We start from the raw sequence: 14,483 nt of genomic DNA, 5'->3' as shown, positions 1-14,483 counted from the left end.
CAAGACCATATTTGTATGTATGACATGTGTGTATGTATAACTTAACCATTAGATACAGGTCTCCTACTTCATTGAAAAGTCTATTCTCAGTTTCAGGTTTCCACCCTTGTGTAAGATGCAAGATGGACCATGATTAGCTTCCAAACTAGTCAAATAAATCATGCCCATACGTAGGCCTACACATCTTAAAATGAGATTTAAGCAGAGCACAGAGGAACTTTCCCTACTCTAGTGTCAATCTCTGCACATACAGTAGCTACACCATTCTGCACAGGGAAGCTTTTATTTATTTATGTGGGCCTTTCTGTATGTAGAGACTCGGCGAGGCAGTGGGTGGCAGTAGCGGGCCTCAGTCACTCAGTTGACAGCCGCAGTAAATGAGTCGTAGAAGAAGAAGCAGTCTACGCAGGTGTTTACGTTTTCTTACTTCCGTAGCTGCCCACAGCGGAAACCCGTTACTAATCTTACGTTAAATCCAAACATTAAGAAGAAACGCTCGGTCATGTCTCACATTTTTAACTTAAGTATTAGAGATGCTTGACAGATAAATATTTATAAGGTCGTTTGATGTCCACTGTAGACGCTGTATCGCGAGTTTTCCTCATCCATCGCAGGCAAAGCTAAAGCTAGCGGTGTGTTAGCAGCAGGTCAGCGGCAGTGGACGAAATTTAATAAATCATCGCCTGATCCGCACTTTGTCCAGTATTAATTTAGATATCAGACAAGGTAGTCATGGCCACTAGGCGTCTGACCGATGCCTTCTTGTTAATGCGGAACAATGCAATCCAAAACCGGCAGATATTGGCTGAGCAAGTGAGTACATACGACCCCCGTCTGAGTACACGTAGCAATGCTGCGGTGAGTGGTCTGCATCGTTTTGACATTTTACTGTGTGTGTTTGCATATAGCCAGTCACTGAGTTAGCTAGAGACAAGTGTGTGTGTGCGTTAGTAGCTGCTAATCATTAACTACTCTGGAAGATTTACACGCCGGCAGTGTTTCACCTCAGAACTCATTATTGAGACTCAGTGAGGTGATGGAGAAAGATGGAGAGGAGGTGCAGGCAGGTTTTTCAGCTCTTAATAGCTAAATGTCTACAGTGAAACTATGGAAATAAAAATTACTAAATATTTGCCTGCATTTCCTCATTCCTAATATAAAAGCTAAGTTAAATGGGTAGAGTAAGTTAAAGCATGTGTTTCCACATAGTGCTCTTCTCTAGTAATTAATGTGCTATGGCCACTATAATTTGATCTAGTGTGGCTCAAATTCAGATCAGATCTAGTCTGGATCACATTGTGCCTGTAACATGTAACTGATTGTACCTAGAATGTAGCTTGTTTTCTCCTGTATTTATAAAAATGTGTTATACAAACCATATTGCTGTCTAAGATTACTGAAAACTGCTGCTTGTCATTCAGAAATACTTTTAATCCTTGAGTTGGGTTAATCTCTAGTGGAGCTGTTATGAAAATCAAGAAAGCTCTTCCTCAGTTCTCTGCTGGTTCACAAGACAAACAGTCTCCATTTGCTCCCTCTCACTAGTTCTTCTGTAACAAAAAATTAGGGATGCTCTTGCTGTCCCGATACTGATTTCAGTATCTTACCTCAGGGTGTCTGGCGATACTGAATACAAAGTCTGTCACTGCGTGGAACTCATTGGGGTAAATAAGAGAAGATTCTGCACCAGAGACGTTTGTGCCAGGTGTAGGGTGTGTGTGACCAGACATTTTAACCAGTGAACTGCTCACAGAGTTAGATTAATTTCTGCTAGCCTGCACACCCAGAGCCTTTGAACATGTAAGGATGTCCCATCGGTTGAGAATGCAATATTTATGTACTGCATTTCCCAAAATATGCCACAGACGTTCAGCTACTGAGCAGGGTGATCAATGACTTCTGCTAACTGTCATTATTTTTCCCCTGATAAACTTGGGCAGTATTAAAAACCGCCTACTATACTAGCAGTATGTACTGATTTGTCCTAAATGTAACGTGCAGTATGCAAACAAAATCAAAATCTGCAGTATGCTAAAATATCCAGATGTTGTTTAATCTTTATTTAATCAGGCAGCCTCAACAACCAGTCATTGTTGAAATGGCAGACAGCAGCATCCCTGCGTCAGTGTTGGACAAGGAGGAACATAACTGCCCTGATAACAAGAAATATAACTCAGCGTTAGATTTAAGCTGTGGTCTCGCTAAGGTTAACAAGGTTACTGGCTTTGGGATATCAAAACTTGACTTAGCAGGCTTAACTTCAACATTATGGCTTTGTTATGGGTAGTAGGACAAATGCAGCTTTTTAGTTATGTTTGTTGCACACCGGCTGCAGCCCCTTTATCCTCACATAAGATTAAATTAGAAAAAAATGTGTAAGTGGTACTTATATTCCTCCTATTGTTTACTTCCACATTTCAAAACTGGAATCCGGCTAAGTCTGGCCTAGCATACTGCAGAATAAATCAAGTAACAGTTTCATACTGCACACTACTATGAAATACAGTATGCAGTATGTAGTATATACTGCGGGCATATGTAGTAGGCGGTTCCAGATACAGCCTTGGTTTCTCTGCTGAATGTCTTGGGAAGGCTGATCTTTCAATGACATGAACAAATCAGCACAGCCAAACCTGCCGAGTGGAGACATTTAAAATGGCTGTGGCTGTCTGTTAGTGAATCTCTGTGTATGACAGTGTATAGTGGTGTGCTGAGGATTACCTCAGGACCATCAACAAGTAAACTCAGAGTAAGGGGAAAATGACAGCAATGCTGTGGCCTCGTAAGTTTGTATTTGTAGACGTGCTCCTGTGAACTCAAGAATCACTCTTTAACTAGACACTTACTACACTGTTCCAACCAAACTGTGTGTCATGTAGCTCAAATGGAGAATGTAAAATGTTTCTATGGAAAATTACAGGAAACTTACAGGTCTGTGTGTGTCTGGTCCCGTTGTCATTCAGTGCTGCAACTAATGATTTTTTTCATTGTTGATTAATCTGTTGATCATTTTCTTGATTAATTGATTAGTTGTTTGGTCTTTAAAATGTCAGAAAATTGTGAAAAAAAAAAAAATAAATCCCAAAATTACATCCTCAACCCAAAGATATTACTTTAAATATCTTTGCATTGCAGCTCTGTCCTTGTATCGGGTTTCATCCATATATGTTGTAAAACTGTGCACTTTGCACCAGTGTGACAGAGAAGATGTTGTTGGTAAATTGTCTGAACTGGACATGAATTAGTTCTTTATTTTTAAAGCAGTCAACCACAGTCATGCTAACAAAGTGAAAACATTTTTGCTTTAAGTCACTTTGTTGCCCAGCGGTCTGCTGCTTTAATTTCATTTTACTTTAGTGCAATTATGCACATTACATATATTTCCACAGGCTGAAATATATTTGCACTGACTAGAAGGCAATGACTCAACTAAAAGTATGTTGCCATTAGAAGATGCACATTCAGTTTACTGAACCTGAAACTCTCAGGTTTAAAATAACAAATAGCTTACTTTGCCAGAAGGCAGCATGGCCTTTGTCAAGTGAAACAAGACACACGAGAGACAAAAAACAAGTCACATCTGTAAGGTTTTAGTATCCAGTCAATCATGAAAGATGATAATAAATACATCATTTCTTTTTACTAAAGTCAGCCGATTGATCTTAAGGCTTAACCATTTCTGCTCTCTCTTTTTTTCTCACTTATTTCTTAAATTTAATGATTTGTTTAAAAGTGGAATTATTGTGCAGCCAGTTTCTGGAAAAGTATGATTTATTTTTTAATTTAACACTGTATAGACAAAAGTGTAAAACTAAACACAAATTCGGGACACACGTAAAGCAAGTGAAAATGTTTCATTTCAATGTCATTAATGGTTGGTGGGAGTGGTATTAACTGCTGATTTTCTGGGGCTTACTTTCTGTCACTTCTGTCTTTCTCTCCTTTTTCTTGTTCCCTATTGGATGGGACCACTCTGCTATCTGCCAATCACATTAGGAGCTTGATGAGGTACTGTTGTTTTCCTCTGTGGTAGAATTACTTAAGATGCATAAAATGGTTCATCGTCATAATCATGTTTTTTGTTATTATATTAAATGTTCTAAGAGAATCAATAATTTTTTGTGTTTTTAAGTTGGCTGATGATCGAATGGCGCTGGTGTCAGGAATCAGTCTGGATCCTGAAGCCGCCATTGGAGTCACCAAGAAACTGCCCCCCAAATGGATAGAGGGGGTCGATGAGGTAAAACAAACACAACAGAAATGTAGAGACCTACCTGACCCGTAGGAATACATTAACCCTACTCAACAGACCTAAAGCTCACACTTGCATCTGTTTGTTGGTGACATTCTCTGTATGAGCCGAGAAATTTGGGTACAAAGTAAAGTCACATGGCCTTTAACCATCAAGTATTTCCTTTCAGATCCAGTATGAGATCACACGGGTTCGGCAGAAGATGAAGGATCTGGCCTTACTTCATGACAAACACATGAATCGTCCCACACTTGATGACAGTAGTGAGGAAGAGCATGCCATAGAAATCACAACGCAGGAGATTACACAGGTACAATCATTTACCTGTCTCTCCTTAAAGCTTTTTTCTACACTGCCTGAAAGGTATTTGCGTATGTTCAGTCATTTTTAACAGCTGTTTCTACTTGAGCAGAGAGTCATAAAAGCATGATACAGTACTGATGGTCTGTCATCTGATCCTGTTGGGAGCGGAGATGGACACATCTGACAAAAAGAGCTTAAAATGAAGCGTGCTCTGCTCAATCACTACTTTTGTGTTCATTGCAGATGTTTCACCGATGCCAGCGAGCTGTGACGGGTCTGCAGTCTCGCTGTGGCCACTGCACCGAGCAGGAGGAGAGGCTATTGAGGAACGTTGTCTCGTCCCTGGCACAGAGCCTGCAGGAGCTGTCCACCAATTTCAGACACACACAGTCCAGCTACCTAAAACGTAAGGAGCGCAGTAAAGCCACGATTGGTCTTCCTGAATTCTCATATCGTATCTCTTTTGTCCTCAAGTTGTATGTTTTTCATGCCATCTAAGCATCATGTCATTGGTTAATGTTCCAGGTATGAAGAACCGCGAGGAGAGATCAAAGCACTTTTTTGACTCTGGACCCCTAATGGAAGAGGATGAAGATTTAGCTGTATATGATAAGGTGAATGGCTTTTTAAAATTCATTGCGAGTTCCACCGCCACTTGTTTTGCTCAGGCGTCCTGCATACCGTACGTGCAGTAAAATCATAAATACTTCATACTTCAAGTTTGAGTACAGACGAGATAAGAAAAACAAACAGCCATTAAAAGTCTGGATGTTCATTTACTTATTAATGCAGATTCCACTGTGAGTTGCAGGAGATGGCATGAGTCTGGTATACAGTATGTCTGTCGGGTCACAAATAAGTGAAATTAGAGGGAAAACATTTTATTAGATCTCTAAGTTATAGCCATTTTAAAATATATTTTAAAGCTTTTACACATATTCTGACTTAATGAGACTCCTGCAATAATTTTTAAAACTTAAGACATTGCCACTTTGTTATTAGGATTTATTATTTTGATATCGTTGTAGAAATCAGTCCTGAAAATGATCATGAGATGGTTTAAAACCATGCCGCTGATGTAGTTTGTGAAGTTGTTTTCATTGCAGCTTGTTAAGGGCAACATTGGTGGAGATGCAGATGGATGTGTTTTTGCCTTTTTTATCAGGGTGGATGCCAAAAGTGAAATCCAGCATTACTACTACTGAAATGAAATTTGGTCTGAGCAGTGTCTGCTGTGCCTACATGCGTAGTTGCATATGTAGTAACAATTGTATTCTTATAAAATCTCCTACTTTTTATTCTTTCCTTTCTCTTGTTTCAGGGGTTCACAGCTGACCAGCTGATGCTGGTGGAAGAGAACACAGTTATGGTTGAAGAACGAGAGAGGGAGATCCGACAGATAGTGCAGTCCATCTCAGATCTGAATGAGATTTTCCGGGACTTGGCCGGAATGGTGGTGGAACAGGTATTTGAGGCAGCCCTGACATACTGACATTTCATAATTGTATCAACAAAGCTTGGATTTAAATTCTCTACGTCAACTCAGACCCAAGGTTGGAAGGTGTTTGTCACCAGTGATGCACCAAACTGCTAACAACACAGCCAAAATACAACAATACCTGTGTTTAAAATAAATAATCTACAACTATAATTGTTTTCATCTCCTAACAAACTTCCCTCTTTTTCTTCCTCAAGGGCACTGTTCTTGACCGAATTGACTTCAATGTGGAGCAGGCTTGTGTTAAAACAGAAGATGGATTGAAACAGTTACAAAAGGTTAACACAAAATGCTAATGTCTACATACACATTTTGACTTTGATTAGGTGACAGTTACAGTTCAGATAAAATTAAAGATTTCTTTTCTGGGCTATTTTGTTTAGATACTTATCACTTTTGCTTTGAACCCAATAATGAATGTAAACAACCACCAGGAAAAACAAAAAGGCAACTTTCACCAGGCTAAAGACACGATTGTGATATAATTGACCATACTAATTACAAACTGGATCCACAAACCGTTACACTTAAGTGCAATGTGTGGAGATGCTGAGTTGTTTGCCTTTTTTCATTCAATTTGTGAAATATTTGACTTTTATTTTCTTTCTGCAGGCGGAACAGTATCAGAAGAAAAACAGAAAGATGCTGGTCATTTTGATCCTCTTTATCATAGTCATTGTTCTAATTATTATTCTTTTTGGAACAAAGTTTTAATTATGCATTCCTCTGGCTTTTGTTTTCTGTGTGGCTGTTTTGTTGTGCATATGTGTGGCCTTGGACTCGGGGTCTTGGTTCTACTCAAAAACAAAGCTGACTGCCTTTCATACCCGCCAGGAAACAAAGAAAGGAAGAATTCCACGTCTCTTTGCAGGTGCACTTTGGGCTATGTGGAGATGTTTTGTGGTTGATTTTTAATGAAAGAAAATATCAACGATCTGTTTGAGCCGTGGCTATTTTGTCAATGACTCAAATCGCCAAGACTCTGTGACAGAGGTTTGTAGAACCCGATTATGTTGACATGTGTCTTAACAAAAGAAAACACTATGTGGTCTGAAAAAATGGACTACCAATGTTTCGGTGATAAAGCAGAGCATCCTCTGCTTGAACTCAAAGCACGAATTGTGACGTTTTGTTGTGTGACAATGCATCATTTCTGTCCAGTATCATTGTAAACATTTTGTTTTTTTTGAGGAAGATGTAACAAGAACGAATGTTTGTGAAAGAAGAATATGCAGTAGATGTCATTTTACTGTAAATTCATACATTACCTTCCTCCTGGCTCAGTATTTTACCTTGACAGACTTAAAGAAAATGTTATGTATTAGGACAGTACCAGACATTATTAGCGTAGTGATTCAGTACCAAAAATATTCCTTTGGTTTAAGGACCACCTGTTTATTTATTTTTTTAATTCCTTATTATTTACTACACCCCAATTTATTACTGAGATTGTGTTACTCCACTGTTGGCCTGAGGAGGGTGTAGACAGCCATGAGCTTAATCCTTTAATTTTAAAATCATACCCGTGTCACACCTGCTGCACTTTTTATGAGGTGCTCATTTTAAAACACTTCCTTGTTTTTGTTTGGTCATGGTCCTTGCATAAAGTGCTACCTTTTTAAACTCTTGCAGTTTGCACATGTTGAGGCCTGGATGAGGGGGAGGGATGGGAGAGTGGTTGTGTTATGGATGTAATACTACTGTCATCTGTGTGATGAAAATAATTATTTATTTTTTAAGAACTTCAAATAATGAAGAGGTTGTGAGGTGTCTGTCTCAGGCAGAATTACTGTATATTGAGTAAAGTGTATCTGTAGTCTACACCCAACAGTAATTGTCCTCTCCGCTGAAAACTGTGATGTAGTCCGACACAAGCAGAGGTATGAAGACAGCGATATGATTATTTTTTTTCTTTCAGATTGGACTCGTTACATTTTAGTTGGCTGTGCTGGAGATTCTTTAGTTGTTCTTGTGTTCTGACTGAAAAGGCGAAACGATGAAGAGCTTTATTTGACATATCTGTACTCGACTCTTATACACCTGTTAAATCATCTTTGTCATTGATGTGAAGTTGTGTGTGGGGGAAAAAAAAAAAAAAAAAAGCGGTTATGTCCTAGTGGTACTCCACTTCAGTTTTGTTTTCCACACAAAACAGGTGAGAAGATATCAACTTGTTTTTTTTAATAAACCTGGAACATGATTGTGTTTTTTGTGCGTGGGGAACTGCAGCATTGATACACAAATACAGCTGAAATAATCAATTGACTATACATTATATTAACTATTTTTAATAGATTTAACCATGTAAATCACTTTTCAATGAAAAATGCCAAACATTTATGGTTTCTGCTTCTCATATGTGAGGATTTGCTGCCTTTCTTAGTTTTGTATCATTCTAAAATATTGTTCACTTGACTAACAAAATAAGTGATTTAAACTGGCAGATTGACCATTGATTTGATTGCAGGCCTACTCATAGGTGAGAGCAGACAAAAAAATGGCTAATAAAGAAGATAAGAGATGATGTCATTTTGTTGTTATGCACAAATTGAGGGGTGTTACGGTTATCGTCACTGACTGCAGGCAGGAGGGATCTAAACTCACCAAGTAATATTAAGGCCTAAATACCAAAATCTCTAATTTAAGGGTAGATCACATGTAGCTGCCCCCCATCAATAATATCAGAAATATGTGATGTACAAAGGTGAAGTATAAAAAGTAATCAGAGCATTATATTACACTCCTCCATATCTATATCAAATACTTAAAGGCTGTATATTCAAGACTGCACTGTCAACATGCCTCGAATGCATAGTGTTCCTTTGGAAAGTTATTTCAGGGTATTTGAAATGTCCTGTAACCTGGAAAGTGTGTTGGTGTTGCATTTCAAATGAAAAGCCCAGTGTAACCATACACTAGCTGTAACTAAACACCCAGTTTCAGTGAATACAGAAGTAATACATTTTGATAAAATGTATGGACAGTACCATTCATAACAATCTTTCTCTAAAAGTGCAGGTTAAACAGCTGAAACTGAACCCCAGCTAGCAACAGGTCCTCTGTTTTTTGCTTTCTTACATTAAAGTGTGTTACACATTTCAGGTAATGCCTTAACCCTGTCTGAAACCCAATTTCAGATTTTAAAACCTTTACTGTAGTTCAAAATCAAAAGGTAGACTTCAAGACTAGACCACACTGGACCAGGTCCAGAATAAAAACCACTATACGTAGATGTGTCAAATCTGGACTACATTATCTCAGAGAGGCTAAAGATTCTTTAAAAATAACAGTTTCAGATTTGTGAAACCTTCATCCTGTTTGTGAAAATACAGAAAAGGGAGATGTCACTGCTTTTTCCGCTCCCAGTAGCCTTGTAAATTTCCACACTGTTTATCATGTCTCCAAGTCACAGACCTATGGGTTACCTGAATCTGTCTTAAATTGTGATTTGCTAGTTTTTTTAAAGCTTTTTCCTGCCTGCCATAACCCTTTACCTATTTAACCTGTTGGTGTCCCTGCAGACAAAGTAAACTGTTTTTAATGCTGCTACTTCTTTATTGTGACCAAATCCAGAGCGTTGCACACAGGCATGCACATATCAAACACACTTACTCTGTATACAGGTGCTGGTCATATAATTAGAATATCATGAAAAAGTTGATTTATTTCAGTAATGCCATTCAAAAAGTGAAACTTGTATAATGAAAACATTCATTCCACACAGACTGATATATTTCATACATATTTCATTCCTTTTAATTTTGATGATTATAACTGACAACTAATGAAAACCCCAAAATCAGTATCTCAGAAAATTAGAATATTGTGAAAAGGTTCAATATTGAAGACACCTGGTGCCACACTCTAATCAGCTAATTAACTCAAAACACCTGCAAAGGCCTTTAAATGGTCTCTCAGTCTAGTTCTGTAGGCTACACAATCATGGGGAAGACTGCTGACTTGACAGCTGTCCAAAAGACGACCATTGACACCTTGCACAAGGAGGGCAAGACGCAAAAGGTCATTGCTAAAGAGGCTGGCTGTTCACAGAGCTCTGTGTCCAAGCACATTAATAGAGAGGTGAAGGGAAGGAAAAGATGTGGTAGAAAAAAGTGTACAAGCAATAGGGATAACCGCACCCTGGAGAGGATTGTGAAAAAAAAGCCATTCAAAAATGTGGGGGAGATTCACAAAGAGTGGACTGCAGCTGGAGTCAGTGCTTCAAGAACCACCACGCACAGACGTGTGCAAGACATGTTTCAGCTGTCGCATTCCTTGTGTCAAGCCACTCTTGAACAAGACACAGCGTTCTCTGATGACAGTAAATTTTGCATTTCCTTTAGAAATCAAGGTCCCAGATTCTGGAGGAAGAGAGGAGAGGCACAGAATCCACGTTACTTGAAGTCCAGTGTAAAGTTTCCACAGTAAGTAAGGACCATGGTATCCCTGTTCTTAATTGGCCAGCAAACTCGCCTGACCTTAACCCTATAGAAAATCTATGGGGTATTGTGACGAGGAAGATGCGATACGCCAGACCCAACAATGCAGAAGAGCTGAAGGCCACTATCAGAGCAACCTGGGCTCTCATAACACCTGAGCAGTGCCACAGACTGATCAACTCCATGCCACACCGCATTGCTGCAGTAATTCAGGCAAGAGGAGCCTCAACTAAGTACTGAGTGCTGTACATGCTTTTCATGTTCATACTTTTCAGTTGGCCAACATTTCTATAATTGTGTGTGTGTGGTATTGGTCTTAATATTCAAATTTTCAGAGCTACTGAATTTGGGATTTTCATTAGTTGTCAGTTTTAATCATCACAATTAAATGAAATAAACATTTGAAATATATCAGTGTGTGTGTAATGAATGTAATATCAAAGTTTCACTTTTTGAATGGAATTACTGAAATAAATCAACTTTTTGATGATACTCTAATAATATGATCAGTGTGGTCTAGATGTGGAGGGGGGGAAAAAAGCAGTGAAACTTTTTTTGTCAAATACAATAAAAGGCTTTATAAATCTGAAAGTGGGTTTCAGACAGCATTAAGGTTTTACCTATACAATATCTAACACGCTTTCACAACAGTAAGAGGTCGCTCTGCAATGTAAGTAAAGTTTCCCTGAACTTTCTCCTCAACTTCCGAATCGGAAGTTGCGAATGGGAAGATAACTTCAGGCTACCTTCAGTGTGATGCTAGCTCAGCTGGTAACACGTGGCAGCCAACGTGAACATACAGACAGCGTTACATGGCTTTTTAATCATTCTCATTCTTTACGCATTTCGGAACGACTTAACATTAGCGTTTTACATACCTCATCTAACTTAACGCCATTTATCTGGCTAATTGAGATAAGCTAACATTATCTAGCTGATGCTAACGTTAACGGTCCTGACCTGAAGGCGAGCAGCCGTGTGCCTGGGCTCTCGAGACTGTGAACCCGTTTTATCACCAACCATGATTTGTGTAGGGGACGAAGACGACCCGTTCCCTGTTGACCACTGTCTGTTCGCGGACACATATTCCCAAGATACGGTTTACAGTTTAGTCGGCGAAGAGCTGAAGATAAGACAGGTGTTCGGTGCCAACCTCGGCGTGGCTGCCCCGGTCTGGGAAGCAGTAAGAGCCAATTTGGTTTGGCTATGTCGAGGTTAAGAAAATATACCTGCTATATCTGTGTGACTCTGCCTAACGGTGTGTGTGTGTGTGTGTGTGTATACAGGCGTTAAACCTGTGTGGTTACTTCGAGGAGCAGCCGGTGGAGCTGAGAGGAAAGCGCATCATAGAGCTAGGAGCAGGGACTGGTGTAGTCGGTATTTTGGCAGCACGCCTCGGTATGTTGTTACACACTTAAATTTAGTGTGCGTGTTAATGATAATGAGTTGCACTACAGTGGCTCCATCCACATTTCCCGTCCTTTATCCAGATATGCAACTCGTTTCTTCCTGCAGACCCTCTGCAAACCTACAGCTTCTACACTGTCGATGTTGAAAATTCACCAATGTTTTTTATTCAGCCTTGTTAAAATATCCTGACTGTTTTTACAAATGTACAGAATCTGAATACATGTGTTATATTGTGGATCCATCTGTACGATACTTGAAGTGCATACAGCATCTTGTGTTGACTTTCATCTACAGCAAATTGTTGTTGGTCTCCTTTCAGGTGGAGCTGTGACCCTCACAGACCTTCCTCTGGCTCTCTCACAGCTTCAGGCCAATGTCTCTGCAAACATGCCATCCAGCGGTTGGCCTACCGCCCTCCCCACCGTCCTCCCTCTGTCCTGGGGTGAAGACCACATGAACTTCTCTTCTGACTGGGATCTGGTGCTTGGTGCAGATATAGTTTACCTCCCAGAGACCTACCCACTGCTGGTGGAGACACTAGCTCATTTGTGCAAGAACGGAGCCGTGGTATATCTCTCATCAAAAATGCGACAAGAGCACGGGACTCCAGGTTTCTTTGAGGAATGTCTGCCAAGCAGATTTAATGTAGAGCTTGTGCACCGTGATGACAAACAAAACATTAATATATACAGGGCGTGTCTGAAGAAAGACCAGTGACAGCAGAGGCAAACAGGATGGAGGACTGGGACTTGATCAGTAATGACTCTGATTTCTTTGGTGCTTTTTCAGAGGACAGCTCAGTGTTCTTGGATAATCCAATGTTATATCTGCCTTCTAAGTATTGATTGGAAAAAATCAGTTTCAGATCTTTTTTTAATCATTTTTTTAAGGTGCATTTTTGTATTTTATAATGCAACAATTAGTTTTATGAGCTTGTAAACAAAGTAGTAGTTCTCTTCTCATGCATTGACATATGTTTCATTCAATCAATAAATTGTATGTGGAGTCTAAAGAAAATGTTGGTGCTAGGTTTAAATACAGAAATCAGGTCAGAGTTGTGGGACACAGAATAACTACTTGTTTACCTAGTTGTACCATTGGTAAGTTCTAATGAAGTGGTACTTTTATTTATGGCTATTATATTGACCATTTTCTATCACTTGAGACATCTGTGATATCCTATTATTTCTCTTATATCAATTGAGATTGTTTTTACATGCTTTAATGTTATTACAAGGGAAAAAATAAAACTTGTCATCTGTTACATATTGTGGTCATTTGAGGTGCTATATATATTTTAGGTCAGAAATGTATCCATCCAAAATCATAAAATTTAGCGAGCACATTTTTAAATACAGTTTGAAATCAGTAATCATGGCAAGTACAAGTTCTTACTGTGATTTGATATAATGCAACATTAGTATTCTGATATTATGTTTAGTTAATGAACCCTGAATGTCAGTCTGCAGTCCAGAGGACATGTTTTCATGGCTGGACTTGTTTTCACTGAGACAGGGATCAGCTCTGCCGTTACAGCTTCAGGCTGCAGTGCAAGTCTGATCATAATCACCGGACTGGACATTTCCTTTTATCACTTGTCTACTTTCTTCATTTTGACTCCATGTTGTCATTGTCATGCACAACATCGATTCAGAGAAGAGCTTGACAACTGCTCCTCTCGGGCATCTTCTGCCTGACCTCTAAAGTTAAAATCTCATATTTCTTTTCCACGTTGCTAATTCTCCTCTCAGTTAAAACACCAGGTTTGTTTAATCAGAACAGATGGCACAGCATCCTGTTCGCACATGCTCACATATCCCGGTTTAGTTTCTGCAAGGATGTTGAGCATGTTACAAAAAAGTCTGAGCTGCATTACCTTCAGATTAGAGTGAAAACAAGTCACATGATCATAGCTTTAAAGGCCCTGAAAACCAGTGTTGTATAAGATGCTTACTTACAGGGTCCTACATGAACACAAAACTTATAACAATTGGTTTTATTTTATGAGACACAGTTGTATTTATGTTTTTGTTTGTGGTCTTCTGTATAGTAAGTTAGTGGTGACGTCACATACTGCATGCACTAATCAGGGTTCAACCATGTTAATTAAAATGTGATGAAATCTTTGGGATTGTTTGCTTATGTTGCCAGGCCACTGTCAATCAAATCTGACCAAACCCCACCCACTTACTCCTGATACAGCAGACTATCGAGTTTGAGTGTCCAACTCAAATCTTAATACCAGAGATGTTGTATTTTTCAAACTAATTTTGTCTGATGCTCATTTTCAGTTTAAATCAAATTCATACCAGCCCTCCGTAAACACAAGCTGATGGAGACTAAACATCTTCATCATCATCATCTCTGGGCTGAAACAATTTTCTACAAGCAGCATCAAAGCTCAGAAAGATGCAAAAGCTGATTATTTTCTCAGAAAAAAATGGATACTTTCGTGTAGTTGGTGTCATACTGTCACGGTGATCACAAGTCACACCTCTGTTATGTGTGTAGTTCTACATCTGCTCAGTCTGGACCTATGGTCTGGATTGATGTAAATTAGAAAGCTGGGGCCAGTATATCC

At 39.2% G+C, this 14,483-nt stretch overlaps 2 protein-coding genes across 5 annotated transcripts; both read left to right on the top strand.

Moving 5' to 3' along the window:
• Nucleotides 1-402: 402 nt before the first annotated feature.
• Nucleotides 403-8,253, top strand: stx16 (syntaxin 16). Of its 4 annotated transcripts, none has more exons than XM_046028970.1 (9): nucleotides 403-858; nucleotides 3,997-4,008; nucleotides 4,133-4,240; nucleotides 4,422-4,562; nucleotides 4,799-4,961; nucleotides 5,081-5,169; nucleotides 5,877-6,020; nucleotides 6,251-6,331; nucleotides 6,666-8,253. In XM_046028970.1, exons 1-9 carry the CDS (start codon nucleotides 733-735, stop codon nucleotides 6,765-6,767), a joined length of 966 nt encoding a protein of 321 aa, XP_045884926.1. In that variant the 5' UTR covers nucleotides 403-732; the 3' UTR covers nucleotides 6,768-8,253. The 4 variants fall into 4 exon arrangements, with proteins under 4 accessions (XP_045884926.1, XP_045884927.1, XP_045884928.1 ...); XM_046028972.1 differs by having other exon boundaries at nucleotides 404-813; XM_046028971.1 differs by lacking the exon at nucleotides 3,997-4,008.
• A 2,951-nt stretch (nucleotides 8,254-11,204) lies between these two features.
• LOC123987559 (EEF1A lysine methyltransferase 3-like) lies at nucleotides 11,205-13,166 on the top strand. The gene is made up of 3 exons (XM_046076557.1): nucleotides 11,205-11,675; nucleotides 11,779-11,890; nucleotides 12,222-13,166. Exons 1-3 carry the CDS (start codon nucleotides 11,514-11,516, stop codon nucleotides 12,617-12,619), a joined length of 672 nt encoding a protein of 223 aa, XP_045932513.1. The 5' UTR covers nucleotides 11,205-11,513; the 3' UTR covers nucleotides 12,620-13,166.
• Nucleotides 13,167-14,483: the final 1,317 nt, after the last annotated feature.

The sequence above is a fragment of the Micropterus dolomieu genome, linkage group LG18, assembly GCF_021292245.1.
Source record: "Micropterus dolomieu isolate WLL.071019.BEF.003 ecotype Adirondacks linkage group LG18, ASM2129224v1, whole genome shotgun sequence".
NCBI lineage: Eukaryota > Metazoa > Chordata > Actinopteri > Centrarchiformes > Centrarchidae > Micropterus > Micropterus dolomieu.
Note: the sequence above shows the minus strand (reverse complement) of the source record. Positions and strands in the feature narration are given on the sequence as shown.